Source organism: Nanorana parkeri, unplaced genomic scaffold (genome assembly GCF_000935625.1).
Source record: "Nanorana parkeri isolate BGI_ZX_2015 unplaced genomic scaffold, ASM93562v1 scaffold1122, whole genome shotgun sequence".
NCBI lineage: Eukaryota > Metazoa > Chordata > Amphibia > Anura > Dicroglossidae > Nanorana > Nanorana parkeri.
This window is the reverse complement of record NW_017307390.1, coordinates 8548-34141: the sequence shown is the minus strand read 5'-3', so window position 1 is coordinate 34141 and position 25594 is coordinate 8548. Positions and strand designations below refer to the sequence as shown.

The 25594-nt window shown below is 42.5% G+C and overlaps 1 protein-coding gene across 1 annotated transcript; it reads left to right on the top strand.

Moving 5' to 3' along the window:
* The first annotated feature begins 19492 nt into the window (after positions 1–19492).
* On the top strand, positions 19493–23161 carry IRX5 (iroquois homeobox 5). Its single transcript, XM_018567969.1, has 3 exons — positions 19493–19835; positions 21431–21833; positions 22055–23161. Exons 1-3 carry the CDS (start codon positions 19587–19589, stop codon positions 22858–22860), a joined length of 1458 nt encoding a protein of 485 aa, XP_018423471.1. The 5' UTR covers positions 19493–19586; the 3' UTR covers positions 22861–23161.
* Positions 23162–25594: the final 2433 nt, after the last annotated feature.

The following is a 25594-nucleotide window of genomic DNA, read 5'->3' as shown; positions in this document are numbered from 1 at the left end:
AAATTAGCTCTATGTTGTGTTGCTTGCGTTGATGAATGCAGGAATGTAAATGCATGAGCTAACCATTTTTGTCTAAACTGTGAAGCAGCATTATATATGCATAATGTGCATGATTTTTCCATATATGGCATTAGTGGAAATATGCTTTTAGAGACTTTTTGGTTGATAAATACGTTTTGCTGTGTAAAAATCACAAGCACCTAGTGCGTGCGTGTGTTTAGGTTAGTAAATCACCCCCTATGAATCATGTTTTTTCCGATGAGGATGTTTCTGCAATCTTTTAATGCCTTTTTGTTTTTGTGAAAACAATGAAATATTGAATTTTACAATTGTGTGGTTTAGTGCCTTTAAAAAACCCACTACCTTTTTGGTGTGTGTGATATATATATATATATGATGGGGTTTGGCACTGTTGGGGTGAGTTACTACTGATGCATAGAGCTATAAACAAATATATTAAAACCCACAAAAGAAGGGACAGGGTTCCCTATGAAGAAATTAAGAGAAAAGTAAGTGTAAATAAGATCTCATACTGCAAGTGAGTAGGTCTTGACTGTATACATTAATGAATTTATAAAATGCAAAGAGACCAGCTAACACACATTATGGTTTGTTTGAGCATGTCTATGCAAGACTAGGGTTGCCACCCGTCCGGTTTTCAACCGGACAGTCCGGGTTTGGCGTCTTGTGTACGGGTGTCCAGCCAGCGGGCACCCGTACACACGACACTCTGCTGACACCGGCACTTAAGATTTTCTCGCAGATGCGGCTGCGAGGTCCTTGGTAAGTGCGATCCACGGCAGCCGCATCTGCCTGAAACCGGATCTTCCTCTGAGCTGCGGGCAGCCTGTGTCTGTTTACAGGTGCCCGCAGCTCAGAGGAAGAGTCGGGTGGCAAATCGGCAGCAGCAATGCAGCGTCAGCCTGCAGAGACTCCCTGGAGGGCAGAGCACAGGATTCCAATACAGCAGCAATGGACGGCTGGCCCCGCCCACTAAGGGGATGCTGCCGGGATGAAGTCACATGGGTGATAGCCACGCCCCCTAGAGTGACAAGCCAACACACAGGACATCCCAGATCTGCAGCGTTGTGGTATGTATACTTAAGAAATTCAAAACTTAAATGTCATCATCTGAGGACACATAGCACTGTAGCAGTTATTTATGTATAAATAAGTGTGTCTGCAGTGTATATTCGTGTAGATGGGGTCAGGGGTCATTAATAAGTAATGTGATTTAAAGAGACCCTGTCACCTCATGCATATCTCAAAACTTTAAAAAAAAATGTTTTTGAATAAAGTAGGTGAGGGATAAAAATATTTATTGGTGTTTTTTGCCATTCTGCATCCCACTCGAGACTTCTCTTTGCTTCCTGTCATGTAAACATAACAGGAAGTGAGAGCAAATGTCTCCAAAGCATGCCTCCCAAATTTATATAGAGGGATACTGGCACCAGGTGCTGGAACAGGCAACCCTCTTCCCTAGGTGCTGAGACATTGGGATCCTCTCCTCTATATTAAAAAAAAAAAAAATTGCCGCGTGCGGCGCTAGAGTGTTCGGGTTTCACTTGAAGAAAAGGTGGCAACCCTATGCAAGACAACCAAGTGCAGGCTGGAATGACTCTGCCAAAACCCTCTCAGCAGGCTGGAATTCATGTTGGATCTACTAGAAAAAAAAACTGCAATGTGGCATCCCAACCTAATGCTCTTGAGCCATCCTGCAGAACCTAAAGAGTACCAGGGAATTATCCAGCTTCCATGAACACTCAAACTAAATCAGGTAAAGCTAATAAGAGAAAGTAGATGGTGGAGGGTGAAGAAAAGGGGGTAGGTTCACAGGAAAAGGTTGAGGGGGGGAAGGGAATCACAAGCAGGTAAGGGGGTAAGAAGAAGGGACTGGTGTGGGAGGGGTTCTGTTAGAACGGAGGGAAGGGGGTAAGAGACAAATCAGGGGAAGGGTGGTCTCCCATGGAGGTCTAGAAATAGAGGCCCCAATACTCCTCCATATTCTCCATATTTCTGTATGTGGTTGTGTTGTTGGGGCTAAACTGGTGGCCATGACAAAAGATCATCACAGATCTGCTTAACAAGGGGTAGACATTATTTCCTTATATTCTGCTGTTGTTTAATAGTATAACCAAAAGGTCCACGTCATGGTATGTTTAGTCAATCTGTTTTGTATTGTGTGCCTAAGCCCCTCCATATGTGCCACTTTATTATTTGTGATGAACCATTCCTGTAGCATAGATACTTGTTTAGATTGCGAATGGAACAGGAACGGACATCCTAGCCACATTTATCATGTGCATTGCTAAGGATTGAAATATAGGTGTATGGGAATGGTTGTGTGGTGCAAAAGGTATTGGGTAGGTGTGAAGTCAAGGGTGTAGCTGGAAACTGCCAAAGTGATGCGATGCACTTCTTACCAGAAGCCTTGCAGAGCTGGTGCCTGCCACCATATACTGTATGCAGCAGGGGTGTGTGGACAGGGGAGGCAGGTGAGGCAGAGCCTCACCTAGAATTATGAAGGTAAAAGCTGTCAGCTTCAAGTCTGAAACTGACAGCTTTTTCTCCATTCAGATTGGCATCTAACAGGTTACACAGCAGGGAAATCCTCCTCGCTGTGTAACCTGTCATGAACGTTGCGCTGCCTGTTAATTACAGGCAGCACTGCATCCAGCTTTTGACAGGTAGTTAGGTTACACGGCAGCGGGCTTCCCCACTGCTTGTGTAACCTAACTATTGAAGCCAGAGCTGTCACAGCCTCTACTCTTTGTTAGAGGCGTGAGCTCTGTGGATGGCTTGGACCAATGGCAAAGCGCCAAGTCCAATCAAAAAAGAAAAAAAAACCTCTGAGGCCATCGATCTTGATGCCTCATTAGTGACAAGCAAGTGAGGGACAGGGAGGCTCCTCCCTGTCTCCGCTCTTGTTCCTTTACACTAGTGTGGGGGTGGGGCTTTTTTGTCGGTGGGGGGCGAGGCTGGGGAATGCCTCACCCGGAACAAGAGGTACCACACGTCAATGGTATGCAGCAGTGTTCCATCCTTCATTTCACATCTCCAGCATTGGTTAGAGATGTAGGTAAGATTTTGTAAAGCAAAGAAGTGGTTCTATAGAATTAGGATCTCAGTTTGTGTATATTTTCCTGGACACTGACATAGAGTGAGTCCTTGTGAATGTTTGTATTGACGGATTTGCAGTCTTCTTCAAATAATGTAAGGCCTACGTCCTTTTCCCAAGATTTACATGCCGCCCTCCCCTGACAAGCCCATATAAATTGCAGCAATATTTCTTTCTGGTGGTTTCTGACATAAGGTCTCCAATTAAGCAATTTGTCTAGCATATAGAGATTTAGCTTTAGGGTGGATTTTAAAAAGTGTCTAATCCTTAGGCAGGCCAGTAAAAGTACTTGGGTAATTTGGGATTACAACGGCAGTTTGCTATAAACTCTAAAGAAGTGCCCCACCAACATTTAAGGAACTGCCAGTAATTGATCATAAGGTTTTTGGTCATGCCAGGTGGCAAGTTCAGGTCTAGAAAGATAGGAGTTAAAGAGCTTGTGGTAGCCAAAAAGGATCATATATTGCATACTTGGTGGAAGCTGTGGAGGGTGAATCCTATGAGTAGGTGATTATTCAGGGCCTTTGAGGTGAAAGGAGGGGGGATTTATTAAATGGACTCTATTGGGCAGAATGCAAAAAAAATCTCTATGGCAATCCATTCTTTAATGTAAGAGTGGAGATGCCAGTCAACCAATCTTGTGACTTGAGAATTGTATGGAAGGCCAATACCACCTTTACTTTTGGGCGGAGACAAGGGAGCAAAACCAATTCTCAATGGGGAGCCCTCCAAAGGGGGTGAAAAAGTAAGGGAGTAAGAAGAGTGGAATTGTTGGTTAATCATTAGAATGGCAGCTCTCCCGAACCAGGGAAAGCGTGACCTATTCAGATTCTCCAGATCTTGTTGAAATTTTGTTAAAAATGCATGGTAGGTACAAGCATTTTGATTCCAAAAGGTTAGTTAGTCGGTAATTGAATTTTTAAATATGTTATTGCTTCATTCTTTCATGTACAGGGGAAGCTCATTGTGCAACTGTGGAAAAACACTTTAATTTTTACCTTCCCAGACGATTCGTATGTATTTTGAAAACTAGCAATTTCGTTCATCCCTCGTAAGAAGCTATGCTCCCACTGCATAGACATTGTATGGTCATAATAATGCCACCAGTCTGTAGATTTTTACTTTTTTCAAATGCATGTGACAATGTCAGGACTTTTGGATTGGCTACAGGTCATGATCACACTCTAAAGAGACCCTGTTACCAACCTGCAGGTACATGCACAGAAAAATCAAGTATTTTATATGCTAACTGGTAGTGTTTTTCCTTTCTATTTTATTTTGTATCCACATAAAATGTGCCTTTGAACCTGCTAGAAAATTTGACTAGTCAATTCCCTAGTACAACCCTGTGCTAGCCAAGGTCCTCCACATTACCCCCATTACACTACAGAAACTCTTATGTAGTTGTGAGGGGAGGAGTGTACAGGAGGAGTGACAACACTGAGTCTGCTAGAGTTGCTGACATAGCATTCAAAATGATAGTGCCCAGCAGCAGTCCCATAGTTTTTGAATGCCTATACAAGGGAAACTTGTTCAGGTAAATACAACACACAAACTACATCAGATGAACAGATACTTTTATGTAATAGTTTTGTTGAAGTAAATGGTGTGGTGACAGGATCTCTTTAACCAATTTAACCACTTGCCGTCCGCCCGTTGTAAAAAAACGGACGGACGGCACTGCAGCATTGGCGGGTTGCCGACTCCAGAAGGCATTTTTTTTCTGCTCCCGCGTGCCCCCTAGCGGGCACGCACGGGCGGAAATGACCCGACCAATGCAAACACCCGTTACCGGGTGTTTCACATATAGACGATCGGCAGCTCCATAGCCTGCCGATCGTCTATATGTGCTCGTTTTTTCGCCCCCCCCTGCGCGCCTGCCGCCGTCGGTTTTCTGCCCCCCTGACCCCTCACCTTCAATCCCGGGATCCGCTGCCCCATCTGCGGCCCGGGACCGGCTCAGAGGGCGTCAGGAGGAAGAGGACGGGAGATCAGCTTAAAAATCGGTAATTTTTCCTTAATATAGTAAAAAATAAAAACCCCAGTGGTGAATAAATACCACCAAAAGAAAGCTCTATCTGTCCCCAAAAAAGGGCATAAAATTCATTTCAGTACAGCGTTGCATGACAGAATAAATGTCAGTCAAAGTACCGCAGTGCTGAATTCTGAAAAATGGCCTGGATGGGAAGGGGGTTTAACACTGCAGATGTCAACTGGTTAAACTGCTGGCTGTGTTCTCAACAGCAGAGCATGGCACTTTAAGCATTAAGCTAGAGTTTTTCTCTTTGCTTGCTCTGGGACTCTACTCCTAATTGCTGCATTATGCTAAAAACATTCCAAAGACATTGAAGGCTCCACACCGTGCTCTGCATAATATGAATAAAATATTATCTAAAAGTGCAGTGTCGAGCATTTACTGGGGTGTCTTGCAGTTAGGGGTATCCACTCTCTGTTATAAATTCCCTCCCTAATTTTCATATGCAGGACACTTAGTGCTTTAGTTATTACCCTGTCAGTTTCTCTCCTAGGAACCTTCAGCTTTAGTATAGTCTTGCAGCAATTAACCCTTTAAGTATTGCTTAAGCTGCTAAGACTCCTGTCTAAAAAGTATGTTGAGTCCATATTCCTAGCATCTATTCTATAAAAAAAAATTAAAAAAATGGAAAAAAAATGTTTACAAATGATTTTCAAAAAAATGGAAAAAAAGGAAGAATGTTAAAAAAAGAAAATAATAAAAACATTTTAAAGAAATGGAAAAAAAACAGCTTGGGGTCCCTCTCCCAAACAATACCACACCCTTTAGGTCTGGTAGGAATGTTCAAGGGCCCTTTTCGCACAAGCCATGGAGCATGGGTTGTCCTTTATTTTTAAAAATCCCAAAAGTGGATCCACCAACGTAATCCAGGGTCAATCACGACATCCAGCGTTGTCCATGACAACTCTGTCATTGGTCTGTCATTGAAGGACAAAAACTGGGCGGAGCCAGGCGTGAGATCACTACTGGCTCCGCCCAGTTGTCATTTGCGTGGAGAACGGTCGGCTGCGGGCCGACCTTTCTCAACACTTCGGTTGTCACTACGGCTCAGCCAAGCTGAAGCATATGCGTTCGGCTCGGCTGCTGTACGGGCTATTGGGACTAGCCTGTACAGCAGTCCTTTGGTTCAACTGAACCGAAGGGTTCTGGCGGCCGAAGTCAGCCGAAGCTACGGCTGGATCCTTCAGCTCTAAAAGAAGCTTTTCATAGCAGAATATGAAAGCTTCTTTTAGAATAAGGGGGCCCCCACATATCTGTACTCCCTGTACACATCTGTACACAAAAACATTTAAATAGTAAATAAAAATACCCACACTGTGTAAAAGTCCTTTATTATAACAAAAAAATAAACAATACTCCCCAATAGCAATTACATTGTACAGTGATATAGATCAACATCAATCATCATCACCCACAGCCATGATTAAACTATAAAATGTCAGACTTCGGGTGGGTTATATATGGCCAGTTTCTTCACTATATACCATTCATGTTCAAGCTAAACCCAAACTTCACCCCTACTTGCAATTAACCCATTTTTTTAAATGTTTGCAATGGAACAAACTGATGTTTATACCTAGGACCCAGATTTGCCTGTTTTTTCAAAACAAGTGTTAAACCAAAGCCCTTTTCCCCTTCTGCTATGCCAACAGTACAGTGGATCCAGCTGCCATTGGGAAATGCAGAAAAGCACTTCTTTGTCACGCATCCCCAGAGTGGGACATTTGTGCTCTCTTTTGGATGGGGCAGTAGATCCCTGCATGATTTTCCTCTTGTATCAGAGAGGGGTGAAACATCGTCCTTAAATCCTCCCCAAAAATGACTCCTCACTAGTAGCACACTAACACTTATCCTCCTCACTGCCAGCACCCCAACATTCTTCCTCATAGTTCTCCCACTGTGCCTTCTGCTGTGTATACCACATGCAGGTCAAAATGGAGGCTGCCACTGTGGTGTAGCACAGGCCCAAAAAAAGGGCACATTAAAGGCTGCTATGCACCCTTGAGGGGAAGGAGGAAAGTTGCTTTAGGAGCAGTGGCATAACTATCACCATATCGAACCACACAGTTGCTATGGGGCCCCAGGCAGAGGGGGGTACAACTAGAGTTGGGCTCGATGTTCGAGTTGAACGTGAGTTCAACTCGAACATCGCATGTTCGTGTGTTCGGCAAACACACGAACTGTCAGGGTGTTCGGCTGGCTATTCGCCAGCCTCGCACCGTGCACAAGGCATTGTGCCTTGTGAGACTGGATTGGCTAAAGCCTTTGCCCAATCAGGGCAAGGAGAACAGTGAGAGCCATGATTGGGCAAAGTCATGATGACTCTGCCCAATCATGGCTCACCCTGTTACAACTGTAAACAGTTGGGCGGAGCTAGCTGTCACTGCTAGCTCCGCCCAAATGTTTATATGTTACCGGCATCTGTCAAAATGCCATTTTGCGGCGGGTGTTCGTCGCAGCGACGGGACGGCGCTCATCAGGGTTTTTTTAATTATTATTTCTATTAGTTTTTTATTGTTTTATTTTTTATTTCATCGAGTTGTCGTCATCATGGACAACGCTGGACATCGTGATTGACGTTGGATTACATCGGTGGATCAATTTTTGAGCTTTTTTTTATTTAAATAAAAGGCATGTCAAAAACATGTCTTTTGGGTTTTTTTTCCAAATAAAGGATTTTTTCAAAAGTCTGGAGTTTTTATTTACAATTTTATTTAACCCTTTAGTGAATGGGTTGGGGTACAAGTACCCCTTACTCATTCACAAGGGGGAGGCGGCATCTGGGTGCCCATTTATTAAAGGGGTACCCTGATGTGAATAAGCCCCCTGCCCGTACCCCCACAACCAATGCCCCAGGGCTTTTGGGGAAGAGGCCCTTGTCCCCATTGGCACGGAGACAAGGTGCTTTTCCAGTGGCGCTTGCTTTTCCAGGGGGCGCTCGCTCGTCCCCCCCTTTCCGGCCCTGCCAGGCCTATGTTTGGATTGAGGGTCTGGTATGGGATTTTAGGGGGAACCCACGTTCCCCCCCCCCCATTTTTGGGGGTGGGGTTCCTCCTTAAGGACATGGTATGACTTTAAGGGGGAACCCAACACACTTTTTTGGGTTTTTTTTACACGGGGTCCCTCCTAAATATTCCTACCAGACCTAAAGGGAGGATGCCGGGGCCCAGCAGCAGGCTGCTCGGGGCTTACAGGTAAGAGGAGTGCAGGGAGAGGGACCCCAACAAGCCCACCACAGACCCTGCAAAGCCCACCATAGAGAGTCTATGGTGGGCTCTGCACGGTCACTCTCAGATGGGCTATGCGGGGTCTCTGGTGGGCTCTGTGGGGACTCTGGCGGGCTCAGCAGGGTCACTTTCAGGTGGGCAGTGCAGGGTCTCTGGTATGTGCCGGGTCTCAAGTGGGCTCTGCAGTGTCACACTCAGGTGGGCATTGTGTGGTCTATGGGGGGCTCTGCAGGGTCTATGGTGGGCTCTGTAGGGTCTATGGTTGGCTCTGCAGGGTCACTCTTTGGTGGACAGTGTGGGGTCCCAGGTGAGCTGTGCAGGGTCTCAGGTGGGCTCTGCAGGGTCACTCCCAGGTGGGCTGTGTGGGGTCTCAGGTGGGCTGTGCAGGATCTCAGGTGGGCATTGTGGGGTCTATGGGGAGCTCTGCATGGTCTATGGCGGGCTCTGCAGGTTCTATGGCTGGCTCTGCAGGGTCACACTTTGGTGGGCTGTGTGGGGTTCTAAGGTGGGCTGTGCATGGTCTCTGGTATGTGTGGGGTCTCAGGTGGGCTCTGTAGGATCTCAGGGGAGCATTGTGGGGTATATGGGGGCTCTACATGGTCTATGGTGGGCTCTGCAGGGTCTATGGTTGGCTCTGTGGAGTCACTCTTTGGTGGGCTGTGTGGGGTCTCAGGTGGGTTTTGCAAGGTCTCTGGTATGTGCAGATTCTCAGGTGGGCTCTGCATGGACACTTTCAGGTGGGCTCTTTAGGGTCACTCTCAGGCGGGCTGTGTGGGGTTTCAGGTGGGCTCTGCAGAGTCACTCTCAGGTGGGCACTGCAGGGTCACTCTCAGGTGGGCACTGCAGGGTCACTCTCAGGTGTGCTCGGCAGGGTCTCAGATGGGCTCTGTGGGTTCTCAGGTGGGCTCTGCAGGGTCACTCTCAGGTTGGCTGTGAGGGGTCTCAGGTGGGCTCTGCAGGGTCTCGGGTGGGCTCTACAGGGCCACTCTCAGGTGGGCTGTGCGGGGTTTCAGGTGGGCTGAGCATGGTCTCTGGCATGTGCTGGGTCTCAGTTGGGCTGTGTGGTGGTTTTAGGTGGGCTGTGCAGAGTCTATGGTGGGCTCTGCAGGGTGTCAGGTGGGCTCCACAGGGTCTCAGGTGGGCTCCACAGGGTCTACGTTGGGCTTTGCACCAGTGAGCGGCGGAGTGATCTGTTCTTGGGCTCTGACATCAGAGCCAGCAGACACAGAGCTGAAGAAAAGGAGATGGAGACGGTGCAGGCACGGGAACGTGTTTTGGCGGTAGCTTTTTTTTTGGGTGGGGGCCCATACAAAATTTTGCTATGGGGCCCTGTGATTTCTAGTTACGCCCCTGTTTAGGTGTCCATGGGTGATATCCATGCATGGGGAAGGAGAGGAGGAGATGGGAAAGGATGCATTAGCAGAACCTGCAGGTATATGGCCTGAGGAAACATGCTCTTTGATTAATGTTTACCAGAAAGAAGAAAACCCCATTTTACTGTCACCCCCGCAACCCACATGCTTTCTCCTTATTGGAATAATATTTTCTGCAGTCATATAATTAGACCTCTACAGCAAGAGGAAAGGGGGCAAAAATATGTAAGCACCCCTTACAGGCATTGTCCCTCACCCATTCAGTCAACTCAGTACTACACATTTTTCTACCCATTCTTTCAATCTCTCTGTCCACTTCAGTTTCTGCCCATGCCCACGTCCTCAAACTGTTCACTCGCTGTCCATTCAACTTCTGTCCAACCTAGGGGTCTATTCACTAAGCTGCAGTAGGCAGCCAAGTGACTCACCGACCCCAAGCGAAGTGAGCCGAACGCTGTTCCGCTATTCACTTCAGGTTGGTACGGCTGATTCCAGGCATTCGGCTCGGTCCCTCTCTGGGACCGAGCAGAACATACAATTAGTTAAAAAAGTAGGAAAAAAAATAGAAAACAATTGTGCGGAGCTAGCAGTGACATCTAGCTCCGCCCAACTGTTTTCTATTGGCCGGGTGGTTCTGCTGCCGTCAAAAAAAAAAAAATCCCCATATGAAAGCATAGCTAAATTCCTATTGGCTATTTCACTTTGCAATAGCAAACTAGCTATCGCTCTTGCCCTCTGCTGCTGTCAGTCACCAGACGGGGACCTGATGGAGAACTGCAGGTCCCCCTCTGCTGATTGACAGCAGCAGTGGGCGGGTGCAATAGCTAGTTTGCTATTGGCTATTGCAAATTGAAATAGCCAATAGGAATCTAGCTATGCTTTCCTATCTAGCAATTTCCCGTCAGAAGAGAAAACAAAAAAGAAAAAAACGAGCAGGCAAAGGTTTGCTCTGCTCGATCGAGCAGAGTGAACCTTTCTGTGAGAAAGTGTTTCTCTCCTGGGCGGCCGGGAGCCTATTAGACTCCCAGAGCGTCCGGGGGAGGAATGACAGATGCGTTCCTGGTTACCAGGTAACCAGAAACTACATCTGTCATTACACACTGAGAACACGGAGAGGCCGCTCCCTGGTTAGCTGGTAACCAGGGACGCTGATCTCTCTGAAGTGGCTGGAGCCAGCCGTGAGATGACGGCTGGCTCCGCAAAGCTGTAAGTAGCAGGCTGTCGGCTGGCCAATAGCCGGCCATTTGGCCAGCTTCTGCTTTTAGCGCGGCTCAGTCGAGCCGAGGCATATGCTTTCGGCTCGACTGAGCCGCTCGGCCGACTTCGAGAGCTGTACGGGCTATAGAAATAGCCCGAAGCAGTTCTGTAGAACCGAAAGGGTCCTGGGTCGAAGCTAGCTGAAGGATCAGCCGAAGCTACGCCTAGATCCTTCGGCAGCTTTGTGAATAGACCCCCAGTTCGTTAGAATGTGCAAGAGAGGACTGTGATATTCTATCCTATATGTGAAACTAACATGCAGCAGGAAGCATGTCATTGGTAGTCAATATGGATATCTTTGGAGCACATATCACTAGGAGAAGTAGTGCTGGTCACAGTCCTACATTGTTACATATTCACCAACATTTGTTTCACCGTATAAAAAAAGAATATATGGATTGAATTAAATATATTGTTCCCTAATAACATTGGTGTATTCTTAAGTGGCATTGCAGAGCTGCCAGCTTTTGGATATGTGTGACCACAATATATATCTGATGTCATGCATCACAATTACATGAATTAATGTGTTTCATAATTATTGATGATACACGTCTATGTAAAAAACACAATCGTAGTTTTTTTTTTTTTTTTAAAGCTTATATTTAGGTTGCCATATGCCATTGTAAAAATACCAGCATACATTTAATTAAGCTCTGCTTGCCTTTCTCCTGGGAATCTAGAAGATGTATGCTTGACAATAGGCAATTACAAGTATGGAGATATACAGTATTCTGTACTTTTGTGGTTTTGGATGTGCATAGTCTTGTGGTAGGCATATGTTCGCTTTTCTGCCGCATTAGTGTATATTGACAGCCCAGTGAGTGAACTTGTGGCATTAGCAAACAGGTGCTAAAAGTTATAATACAAAATGTATAGGTAAGTTCAATTATCATAGAACAATAAGTTGGGTTTTCTATTATTAAATGCCACATAACCTGTTTTGCTAAGACTATTAGGTGAAGCATTACCTGTTTTCTTTAAGATCTAAACAAAGATATGTATCCTTAGTGAGGTAAGCTTTGCAGTGTTTTGCTACAAACATCAATAACATCTTACCACATTCACTCATACGTAAAAGTAATGCTTTCTCTTATGGATGTGAATCTGGCAATCAAGTTGAGCCAATGCAGAAACAACTTTTGTTTTCTTAGTACTTTTCCTTCAGTAGTTTAAAATCAGTGTTTTTGGATCTTCATTTAACCTCTGAGCAGAAAAACCTAAAGGAGACAGAGCTCTTTACACCTCTCTCTGCCTACTTACTATGGGTCAATTTTGCAAATTGACTTTGTGTAACATCATAATGGTAAATTGGCACTCACAGGCTTTGCTTGAACACTGAATACATATAGGGGTCTATTCACTAAGCTGCCGAAGGATCTAGCCCTAGCTTCAGCTAGCTTCGGCCCCAGGACCACTTCAGTTCAGCAGAACTGAAGGGCTGCTGTACGGGCTATTCACTATAGCCCGTACAGCTGCCGAAGTTGGCCCAAGCGGCTCAGTCAAGCCGAAGGCATATGCCTCGGCTTGACTGAGCCACGGTGAAAGCCGAAGCTGGTCGAATGGCTGGCCGTTGGCCGGCCGACAGCCTGCTTCTGATAGCTGGGCGGAGCCAGCCGTGATCTCACGGCTGGCTCCAGCCGCTTTCAGAGAGACCAACGTCCCCGGTTACCAGCTAACCAGGGACGCTGTCATTACACACTGAGAGCGGCCTCTCCGTGTTCTTAGTGTGTAATGATAACCTGGTAACCTGGAACGCCATCTGTCATTCCTCCCCTGGATGCTCTGGGAGTCTAATAGGCCATTGGCTGCCGTCAGAAGAACAAAAAATCACCATAGCAATGCAAAGCTAGATTCCTATTGGCTATTTCAATTTGCAAAAGCCAATAGCAAACTACCGGTAGCTATTGCACCCGCCCACTGCTGCTGTCAATCAGCTGTATTTTACATTATAAGTGAACTGTTTTATGCATAGATTTTAATGTCATATCTGTTATTAATTTAAAAAAATATTGGATATGAAAGGCCCAGACCCCCACAACAACAACAAAGACATACTCAAAAATGTCCACGCACTATTATCAGGTAAATAATTATACACTGAAAGGCCAGATTATTATGACCACCCCATTAGTACTTAGTTTGGCCACCTTTTGCCTTCAATACTGCGGCGATTCTTCTTGGCATTGACTCCACGAGATGTTGAAAGGCGATGCGAGGAATCTGACACCATGCCTGATGAATAGCACTGTCCAGTTCTGTGAGATTTGATGGTTGTGGAACCAGCTGCCTGATGGCTCTTTTAACTTCGTCCCACAAATGCTCAATTGGATTGAGATCTGGTGATTGTGGGGGCCACTTAAGTAAGGTAAAGTCTCCCTCATGTTCTTGAAACCACTCCTGCACAATACGAGCACCGTGGCATGACGCATTGTTTTGTTGGAAGAAGCCATCTCCATTGGGATACGGCATCAACATGATAGGATGAACTTGATCAGCAACGATAATTTGGTATGTTGTGCTATTCAGACGTTGTTCCACACAATTAAAGGGCCCAAATTATGCCCCAAACCATAACACTGCCCCCACCAGCTTGAAGGGTTGTACTCATGCATGTGAGGTGCTGTTTCAGCCAAATTCTCACTCTGCCATATGCATGATGCAACTGGAAACGTGATTCATTGGACCGCATTACTTTTTTCCAATGCTCGACTGTCCAATCCTTGTGTTCTTTCACCAGTAAATGTCCAGTTTAATTGTCTATAGTAGTTAGTTGGCTATTATTTTAGGGATGTAAATTTCCCTTTCCTTATTAAAAAAAATAATATAGGCAGAAGAAAAAAATATATATGATTTTTGTTAATCCTTATTTTTAGCAGTTGCACACAGAGTACCCTCAAGTACCCTTAAATCCAAAGCTCTGTGAACGACTGAGAAAGTATTATTAAAATAAAAAAGACATCATTTTCTAGCAATGAGACAGTGAGAAATCAGTAAGCCAGACAAATGTATCAGAAACGACAGATGCCTTGAAACAGTCATTGATTCAGATCATGATAGGGAGATTTCTCATTAATGCCAGTTTTAAATAATGTTTCTAAACAGTGTCTACCAAGCTGCTTTATAATTCACTGCAATCTCCCCCTAGCAGTTGGAGCGCAGTCTGCTAGATGGCTGGGTTTCAATTATGATTTCTTAGCATTTACAATAATCAAAACTGGTTTATTGCAGTACAAAGGTTATTTAACTCCCACACAACTAGATTCAATTATAATGGATTAACATTCAATGATTCATTTTAGAAATATGCAAATACCATGATAATAATGATTATGCAAAGCGATAGATAGATAGATAGATAGATAGATAGATAGATAGATAGATAGATAGATAGATGCTTATTTATTTACAAAATCAGTTATTCTTACTCTGGCCTAGTAAAACAGTGATTATTTGGCAACTACAACAGGGAATTAAAAAGAACACCTCTGATCCTAATTAGATGTTTGAAGGGAATGTAAGTTTGCGTCACACAATAGCTACTTTTCCATTTCTTGATTTGTTTACTTTCTTGTTTACTGCACTATTTCAGTTCATACATCGTAATAAGTAGAACAATAACCCACTATGTAAATTAAAGGACAAAAGTCCCTTCTTTTTTTTTTATTTTTTACAAATGCTGAGATTTGAATCCAGCTCTTTTGCAAAGTTGACCAAATGGATCAAGGCAACTCTACACCAATACACCAATAGCTTCTATTCAAATCACTGAACAATGGAAGCTCTTGAGGTAGGTTGCCTTGAACTATTTGTCCTTTTTGCAATCATGTGCACTGAGGGTGGTTAGAATTGCCTGAAAATTGCTCTGTGAGTGACAAGTATAAATGTTGCTTGTTCTGTTTGTCTGGTCCTTATTCAATGTTTTTTTCCCAGTTTAAAAATGAAAAAAAGTTAAAATGTTGCAAAGTTACCAGCTAAATAAAGCTCCCCCTATTGATTTATATGTCAATGGACAGCCATTGACATATTTCTCAAACAGCCAATCCTTTTAATACCTGCTATTGTCCATGCAGCCTTCTTCTCCTCCTGTACAATGTTTCAATGTGTCCTATAATTCTTCTGTTATGTAACACACCCCTCTATATACCCTCTGTATAAAGGCTGTCAGTTTCAGTTTTGTTATACCCATCATAAACATAAACCAACAAAATGAGCTTTTAAGGCTACTGGATGTGAAAGCTGAAGCCAGTAAGTCATCCTCTGCTTAATCAATATTTAAAACATTCAGAGATCATTTATGTGTAAATAGGTTGTATAGTTCTATACCTATGCTTTACATGGGCACCCCTGTTTGCAGAATATGTTATTTATTCAGCATCAAAGTATTTTATGTCACATGTCAAAATAATCATCAAATACCAAGAATGCAATGTGTTACAAAACGACAGTAATAAAAACAATGTTACTGCATAGGTTATGCAGTTAAACATTAAAACAATTTAGCGATTTATGCAAAGATATGTACTGTATTTATAAACATGATGACGTTTTTAATGCAATAGTATTTCCTATTGTACAGGCATGGGAGGCTTGAAACATACCCTGAGTTAGCAAAGGACATAAAGTACAAATAAAGCAATAAATCACATTAGTGCTTCTCAGTTTAACATGATTAATTAACAATATACTACATTCCTGGTGGATATAAAACTGTAAAATGAGGTTTGGATTCTTAAGAACATATATAAGTATAAGTTTCAGGGTTAAATGTAAAATGCTTTGTAAGCTAGCAGTTGATGGGATCGTTTGAGTCAATCAGCCAAACAAAAACATTTATTTTTAATGGTTTTGGATTGACTTCAATGGAGGGTCAATTCATTATTCCTCTGCAAGAACCAGGTGTAATTTTAGCTAAATATTATCGGTTCGTATCACCATTTGCCTCTGTAAATGCAAGAACCTGATTTAAACATTACCTTTTATTAATCAGCTATGAGGTGGAACAAAAAATCTATTCTAAAAATCAGAGCAAACTGCAGGAAGATGAATGAAGAATTGGTCCTGGGCTCATTTTTCTACAGTGCTCAAAGGGAGAGATGAGTGCTTATTAAACGCTATAAAGTCCGTTATCTTTCCCGGTTTTATATTCAACCCCAGGGACTGAAATCATTTAGCAAATGTCACGGTAGCAGTGCAGCACATCTGTGAAAAGTGTAACGAAGCATTAAAAAAATCACAGATTTGCAAGCACTGTTAATAAAACGTAAACGATTGTTTAATTGCACATATAAAACGTTTGTCTCCATAGGCCAACCTATGGCAATAATATAAAGTAATCAAACGCTGTGACAGGGAAACAAGATCATATTTAACGGAAGGGGGGAAAAGAAATGCTCAGCAATGACAGATGATGACACCGGGTCCAAGGGCTATCGCAATTTATTCAATGGGCTATGTCACAAAAGAATAGCCTGGGTACCCTCTCCATCTCTACATATTTGCGGACATGTAAATATCAGTGGACGTGGCTGTGACCCTCTTCTGATCCCGTGTGTAGACAGGCACATTCAAATCTTTTTCCACTTGAAAGGACAAGGAAAATGAGAGGTCTCCAAGCCTCCCACAATGGAAACAAAAGTTGGCCAACAAAGTCTCAGGGACACTCCAGTGTTGTCAAGAGCACAAGTTGACGCACAGAAGAAGAAGAAAAAAAAAGAGCAGCATGTGGGACTAACAAACAACCCAATCCCCATAAGATCCCTCTCTTACCTTTCTCCAGCACTTACTACTGCAAGCATAGAACACATACGGTAGGAGCTTGTCTCTCTCCTCTGCCCTGGATCCCCGTAATTATTAACTGTCTGCTTAAGCTTGTGGAAGCTGAGCAGGTCATTATTGGCACATAGCAGGGCATCAATGAGCCATGACGTTACTTTAAGATGCACCCTTTCGCTCCCATGGTTTAGCGCCTCCCACGGGCCAATGGGAAGGCAGAGGTCTGAAGGCAGCTGCCCAATCGGAGACGGCGGGAGTGGATTTATGTTAAAGAGATTTGGGCAGTGCGAGATTAGTTGGGGATTAACTCTTTATTGGTGCAGTAATGAACACTGCCTCTCCTCGGCGTCCCGCATGCAAATGATTATTGGAAGCCTGGCTCCTGTGATCGCGCTATAAATACACACACTGAATTAGTAAAAAGCCTGGGAATTGAATCAATAATCAGGAACCATACAATCCTCAACAATCCTCAAGATAACGCTCATGCCTCCAATTAAAGGTCTTTCCCCGAGGAAAATTGTGCTCCAAAGAAATTATGTAAACTCGCTTAGTATTTACGTTACTCTGATCTCTATCCAATGTTTGCAGGGTAGAAAAACTAGATGAGATCTGTAGCTCTTACTTAAAAGAGTGAGATGCAGAATCACGACTCTTGTGTGTATAGTATTAGTAACACAAGTCGTTGCTTTTTCATTCTTTTGACTTCAGCCGTGAATGCACAGAAGCAGTAAGATCTGATAGCCATTCTACTACAAGAAGACCTGAAAGGGTACAGAGCAAGGTGTCACCTTCCCATTGCCCTAAATACATTATTAACCAGTATCTGATATCATCTACTGCTCCTGTCAATAATTACACAACAATATCGATAGAATTGGGGCACCACGCATGAACAACAAGCACGCCGGGACAGGACTGCAGGCACAGATATTGAATATATAATTGTGCATATCCTTTTCCATAGTGGTCTGTGTCTCAGCTAGGATGGGCTGTCGACGTTTATTTTATTTTATTTTATTCAATTTACCTACAACCTTATTTCTGAAAATTAGGAGTCAAGTGAAACAATCCATAGCTAGCATTAAGAAAATACCATTTTAATATTGTGTAAATGCCAAATGCTCCTGAGTTCTACTGGGTATTTTTATGTAACAGTGCTCTATCCCGACTGTTTAAAAAAGATCTTATTCTCTTGTCATATATCAATTATATATGCCGGATGTTCTTCTCTTAAAACCACAGACACCTTGATCTGTGCTCTGCTGTCATGATTTACGACCGGTTTGTTCTAAATAGCACAGTACGTTTGGCAACTGTTCAAGAAAAAGTCAAAGAGAATTCTAAGCAAGCACTACTTTGCGTGTTAATTACAATGGTCTGCTGTATGAAAATTACAGCAAAGAAAATTGGAGCTTCTATCCATAGCAACCAATCAGATCCCTTGATTAATTTTCCAAGGGAATGAACGATGGCCCCTGACTGCTGTGGGCAACAGCCATATTTATTTAGTTTTCCTAAATCATTCCTACACTGTCTGATTGTCTGCATTTGACAGAGTAAAATAACACCTTAAAGCCGACTATCTATCTATCTATCTATCTATCTATCTATCTATCTATCTATCTATCTATCTATCTATCTATCATTTCTGTCATTCTGAGAAATATATCTAGAAGGATCAAAGGAGATTACATTCTCTGATCTATGGGGATTTACTGTACTTTGTGTGGTTTTAATCTGCTTTTTCGGAAAACAGTTTATGAGTTTTATGTAGAAGGGTAAAATACCTTTATTTCTTTAGATCCTTAGCTAAATCTCCCGCTTAAAAGCCCATCTCCTCGTCCCTCTATAATCACATTTCTTTGAATGAGAGGATCGCTAGTTCAAGGTGATAACGTTAGTGTGTTATTATTTGCTATTGTTATTGTTGTTGTATATGAAAGCCAGACACTGTGTGACAATACAGATGAGGACAAAGCAACAGGCAACCGATCTGCTATCTTTATTTATTTACCTGAGTGCCATGCGACGTTCATGCAACCTTCTATAATAAATGGTTGGTTTTCTGTCGAATTCTGCTTTGCCATCTTATCAAAGCAATACGTGTAACCCGCTCCCATGCTAGCATGCACACTGGTGAAACAATTGTACAGGGCAGTATTAGGGGGGGAACATGCACAAAGGCTAATACAAAGCTGAGATCCTGCCATGACCAGTCAGTAAAGAGTTTGCAGTTTCTTCCCAGCAGCCCTGCAGGGGAAGTCGGTGACCTAAGCTTGCACAGTTAGTGCAGAAAGTTGAGGTGTTCTTTTATAGAGCTTGCATTGTGTTTGATGGCCATCAAGGGGCAGACTTCCCTTTGGAAGAGAGAGAGAGTCAACATAGAAAGGGAGAAAGCATGTTGATAATTGGACGGACCCATCACCATCCCTTTCCACTGCCAACACCCCGAAGGAGGAGCGTCGACCGTCAGATTCCTCGTTTTTCCAACTTAGCAGGACCTCTTTTCCTGCTTCCAAAGCTAAAGTCTACACCAAGCCACACTCCCACCCAACTTTTCCCCTCCCTCCCTGCACAGAAGGAAAGCACAAAAAAAATCATACAAGGGAGCAAGCCAGCAAGAAGAGCAGAGAGGGAGAGAAAGAAAGAGAGATATCAGCGGCAAGAGGCAACAAGCATTACGTCTCGTCTCCAGACTGGCAACTTCAGTTTACTTCCCTCCAAGCAACCCTTAGCAGAAGTGGCCCCCCAATTTTTTTTCCTGTACTGTGCGTGTCTCCAAAGATAAGAGTGTATGCATGTGTCTGGCCATGTCCTATCCTCAGGGCTATTTCTATCAACCATCTGCTTCTTTGGCGTTGTACTCTTGCCCTGCTTACAACACTAGTATCATCTCTGGACCCCGGACTGATGAGTTGGGAAGGTCTTCTTCTGGTTCTGCTTTCTCACCTTATGCTGGATCCACGGCTTTCACAGCTAGCTCAGCTGGCTTTAACTCTCCTCTCCAGTATAGCGGGGACCCCACTGCTGCTTTTACATCTTATGTGGTAAGAATTGTGATTGTTCGTCCAGTATCTGATCTGCTCGTTAGAAAGGGCTCAAGGGCTGAGTGTAGATGGGGGGCGGGGGGGGAGGGTTGGAAGCAGACTCTCCCAGAAAAAGTTCCCTTCCCACGGCCAGATGTGATACAATTGTAGCAGCCGAGACAGCCATGGGGGCTCCCTGCCTTGTAAACACCATCATAGCAGGTTGCTTAGGGCCCCGTCTAGTACACAATTAACCACACACACAATCATACCGATCTTTCTCCTATACAATTCTGTGCAAACAATGAGACTGCGTACGCCAGAACAAGAGGGATCGCCAGAAAACTTGCTGCAATATTTGTAATCCTATAGCCTAAAGTTTTGGAAAGCTAGATCTAAAATGATTCTGGGTTACATAGTAACAGCTACAAGCTAGGATTGTATCAAAAGTTCTGCAAAGCTCCTTGGGGAGGAACATTAACCACACCGATTCTGGAAAATCGATATAGTCTGTTTGTCAGCCAATACTGTCTCTGACTTTTCCAGCACTGAATGAGTCAAAGTCTAATCTGAAATATGAAGTATGTTTCCAATTACAGAGGATGCCTCCATTAGAAGGAAACATACCCAATCGAAATGTGATCTTAAAAGCGTCCAGTTGTTTAATCTGTTTTACTTCAAACTGAGACTGAATACTTTAGAATGTTATTTCACAATCAGTAAACGTACTGCTCAGGACTTTATCGATCTATTAGCGATAAATCCAATGATGAGAACAGCTGGTAATAAAATATCGCTTGGGTGTAAACTGTCTCCCCACTCAGCATTTCCTCATTATCACTAATTAGCGAAAATATAAGTACATCCAATTGTTTTCTTCTTACTAACTAGCTCCTCATTGACACATATAGGTAGGAGCGGGCTTGTACTGTATCTGTGTATTTACTATTGGCATTGTAAAAGTCACAAATGTTCCTTAATGCTTTTATCAGCCCAGTTCTGATTTAATTAAGCGAATAAAGCCCCATGCGACTACTGACTTAATTAAATCTTTGTGAAATGTTTCTAGTTCCGTGGCTGGCTGTCAGAGACCCAGAGCTAGGTGTGGTAGCTCTGAGAAATTAAAGTCTAGATGGAGATTTCTCCGGTTGTTTGGCTTCCAGCTATATAGAGCTCACAGTTTACTGTACCGTATGGTCTGTCGGCTCCATCATAAATACAGCATTTTGTGCTATGGTGGAGTCAGGCTTGCAGCAATCCTAGGCCAGGACTAAGGAGATAGACACCCCCTTCTACCTGGATTGGATTTCAATTCAAACACAGTGAGGATGATTTACTAAAAGCGTTTGAAAATGTTGCCACAATAAATGGTTTGTAGATACACTTCAATTACTCGATCATGTGAAAAGAAAATCCTTGTTAACTTTATTGTACATGATTTATTGTGGGAACATCCTCAGCCTACTTGATCTGAATATTATCTATTCTTTCAGTGACACCCTAAAAGAACACAACCTTAAATTAAGTGTGTGAATTATATTTCTGTTTGCATGTAATAAAATGATGAACGTCTTATTATGCCTTGTGAGACTTCTCATTATTATTTCTCCCCTCAGGGCTCTCCGTATGATCATGGAACAAGCATGGCCGGTTCTTTAGGGTACCATCCTTACGCTTCCCCCTTGGGATCTTATCCTTATGGTGATCCAGCATACAGGAAGAATGCCACCAGGGATGCCACCGCCACTTTAAAGGCCTGGCTGAATGAACATAGGAAGAACCCTTATCCCACCAAGGGAGAAAAGATTATGCTGGCCATCATTACCAAGATGACGCTCACCCAAGTGTCCACCTGGTTTGCCAATGCCAGAAGGAGGCTTAAAAAGGAGAACAAGATGACTTGGACGCCCAGAAACAGAAGTGAAGATGAAGAGGACGAGGAAAACATTGATCTGGAGAAAAATGACGAAGAAGAGCCTCTAAAACCAGACGAGAAAGGGGAGCTGGATGTAGACACAGGTTAGTTTTTCTTAACTGATTAAATGCATCGAGGAGATGTTGAAGTGTGTGTTTGGTTATTTTATAGAACGTTATATATCACTTAGAGTGCCTCCAGTAAAAACCACTGGGCAGAGGCTTAGTGAAATCCAGTAGTCCTTATTTATGCAGGCAGTTTCTGTTTAGTGGCAAGGGACAGTTAGTTCTGGATGTTGTAAATAATCCTCTGTTTTTATAAACAGGAAAGCAGAGTCCGGCCATGGACAATTACGATCGTTTGGAACATGAAAATCTTCAGGAGAAGGATTTGGTCTCAATCAGGAGTGATTCCGAGTTAAAAGAAACTGAAGAGACCAGTGATAATCTCTCTAAAGGCTCTGCTCCAACTTCTCCACCTATTTGCCAGTCTGGCCAGGCCCAGGAAGAACAGACTGTACATAATCGCCATATTCACCATCATCATCACCACCACCCTCATCAGGCAACCCAGCACCCTCAGCACCAGCACCATCAGCAGCCCCGCCCAATAGACCTTGTGCATAGGCGCACCCCACTTCATCATGGCATGGTTATCAGCAATGCCGCATCAGTTATACACTCGCCTCCTGCGTCTGCTTCCAAACCCAAATTGTGGTCCTTGGCAGAGATTGCAACCTCCTCGGACAAGTCTAAAGAAAACAGTGACATCACAGCTGGAACACGGTCAACTACAGTCCAGTCCATGCTTGGCGGTTTGTCCCCCCTTTCCAAATCCCCTGCAGCAACGTGTCACCTCCCTAATAACACTGTGTTATCCCGGCCCCTTTACTACAGCACCCCATTTTACCCCGGCTACACGAACTATGGCTCTTTTGGTCATTTGCACAGCCACCATGGACCAAATACAACTGCTTCAGACAACAACAATGCACATTTCAATGGATTAACCCAGACTGTGTTAAACAGAGCTGAAGGTATGGTCAAAGAGTGTAAACTTAGAAGTCAGTCTCAAGCAGACCTTAGCAAAGACGCTGCTTACGAAATAAAGAAAGGTATGTCCAGCCTTTAATTCTGGATTCTTCTGCCAGTGTTGGGACTTACTTTAATTTATTTAAACATAATATGCCTTGACCGTTTACCAGTTCGCCATCAAGAAAGTTTAATCATTCAAAACATTCTAAAACCTAAAGGCTACTGCGGAATTAACTCTTGCTGGTCTCAGTATGTCTTAAACCAGTTTCAAGGAGATTCATAATTTGTATCAATATGAGCCTGTATATTTAATGTAGCATTTTGTATTTAAATGAATCATCACTATCTTTGAAGTAAATTATGGAATTAAATCCGATGTACAATGATTTATGCTGTTTTTGTAATATAAATATATGAACCTTTTTTTCTGATTTATTTCTTAGTGAATAATACAAATTTAACTTCCCTTTTTAAAATGCCTTCCTCTTTGTTTCTCTTTTTCCCCTCACACTCAAAGGATTTCTTTCTTTCTTTCTTTCTTTCTTTCTTTCTTTCTTTCTTTCTTTCTTTCTTTCTTTCTTTCTTCCTTCTCATACAATTACTCCAATGTCTGTTTGTATCATTTTCATATGGGAGGCTAATGAATGAGGAGCCTTTTATAAGCCACGCAGCATTTATGTGTCGATTCTCATTGGCTGTGAATGTGTTAACCTCATTAATTTTAACCAATGCCCTGCTCCATGCTAAGCAATCAAGCAGTGACCTTTACTAATGAATTCGATTTTATGCAGGAATTGGCATTACAAAGAATGCAGGAACTGAGTAGGACCCCTCTTACTTTCATAACATCCACAACATCAAATCCCATGCATACGCCGTTTATCTGAATATTGCGATTTTTTTTTTAACAAAGTAATGTTTCCCTTTTGAGGAGACGTAAGTGAATGTGAGTTTCTTTTTTCAGAAGTCTAATGTAAGGTAAATCTAGGTCAGTGCCCGGGTTCGCAGGTAGGTGTCGCTCTTGTTCTTGAATTCACTCTATATTTGCATAGGCGTGAACAGCAGACATATGAAAGAAGATAAAAATAAATCATAAAAAAAAAGTCTCCGATATGCAAATCATGATTGGGACAGAGAATGGTATCGAGCATACTGGGATTCAAATCCTGAAATGGGATTTACATGCCAAATCTGGAGCATCTCAGAACTGTAATTACATATTTCGTACCTAAACCTTTTCTTTTTTTTTTTTTACGAGTTTTTCGTAACTATGACGAGGAAAGGACTAATTATAAAACAGCAAAGAGCATATGGAGTAGAATCGTAGCTTTTCTTCTGTTATCTAATCAGCTATGTTTTATTCTGGGGGAAAACTAATCTAACCTAATAGATCATTATAGGCAGCAACTCTGCATTTGTTTACGGTGTTCTATTCTCCAGCTTTAATTTATATAGAAGTATCTTAAATACTAAGATGTTTCAATATATTTATTTAAGAATGTAAATTTATAAACTAATTCCCATATCATTCACCAGTTTCACAGTGAGGCAACACAATTTGTTTAATGCAAAGCTTTGGAAGTCATGATAACGATCTACAAGTAGTTATAGTACCAGCCCAAAAAATATTTTTCAACGAATAAACATCATAATAGTGTCATTGTAAGACACATTTAAAAAGAAAAATAACAGACGTTCTATCCAATTCATTTAACTGAATTTACTATATAAATTTAGATACTGTGTACAGTATTGATAGATTATATCACCCGATAATTTATTTCATTAGAACAATACAAAACAAGGTAATCACACATCTTGCAGTCTTCTTTTATATTGTTCTCACGAACACTTTACAGCAACAATTTAATCACACTTATGATGTAAGTGGCGTTTTAACGCTAACCACCTGGGAAAACTTTTTATTGGCTTTTAGTTTAAATCGAATTAAATTAATGTTCACATCAAATAAATCTGAAAATGCAATCTCCATTTTTCGTTCCCATATTTAGTTTGTTACATTTGTTTTTTTAAGTTCTGGGTACAAATTACGATGTTATTTTATTTCAAATAATATTTATTTTAATATTTCACTAAAACAGTTTATCTTTTTTATATGGATCGAAAACCATTAAGTGATGATTCAGCATTTTATTTAAACATAATCATATGCCGTTCAGTACAATAATTTACAGCCTACACAACAGGCAAGAATTAACGTACACACATTTTTCGTTCTAATTTGTAGAGAACAATAATATACTTAGCTTACAAGAATTAGAAAATAATTGTTTTAGGAGTTGTGGGTGAATTTAGATCGATTTCATCTATGTAATGATTGCTCATAACTATGAAACTATCAGTAACTGTGAAAACTAGTGTTGAGCTTCACATATATAACATCGATTATTAACCATTTGCATGTTTGCAAACTTTCAACTTTGCATTTTGTATAAAATGAAAAAAACTCCTTTGAATCACACCATTCTCAATATTCGTTTGCAATTAATTCACAGAACGAATAACGCTCGAATCATGGCATGTTATTCCTAGGATTAAAAGTAATGACCTAAGGGACTGTTTTCGTTTGCCCAACTGCGCAGACATTATCGCGAGTCGTTGTCTTCAAAGCACATACATATTGTATAGAGGATTTTCTCTTTAATTAAATGATCTTCAAGTCTGCCCATGTGGAATGGTGGCCCATGCCAGAAGCCTCAATTAATGAATCGAGTTACAGCTCTGCCCTCTTAGAATAAAGGAGCCACTTTACTCACCCACCTATAGAAGTCACTCCATTGACCTCCTACCTTTGACATTTTGGTCAAGAG

What these genes read in the sequence shown, in the direction of transcription:
- IRX5 (XM_018567969.1), top strand. Translation starts at nt 19,587, where the DNA reads ATGTGTCTGGCCATGTCCTATCCTCAGGGCTATTTCTATCAACCATCT. An exon ending in CTGCTTTTACATCTTATGTG is followed by an intron (nt 19,836 to 21,430) that starts GTAAGAATTGTG and finishes TTCTCCCCTCAG; the next exon opens with GGCTCTCCGTATGATCATGG. An exon ending in GGAGCTGGATGTAGACACAG is followed by an intron (nt 21,834 to 22,054) that starts GTTAGTTTTTCT and finishes TTTTATAAACAG; the next exon opens with GAAAGCAGAGTCCGGCCATG.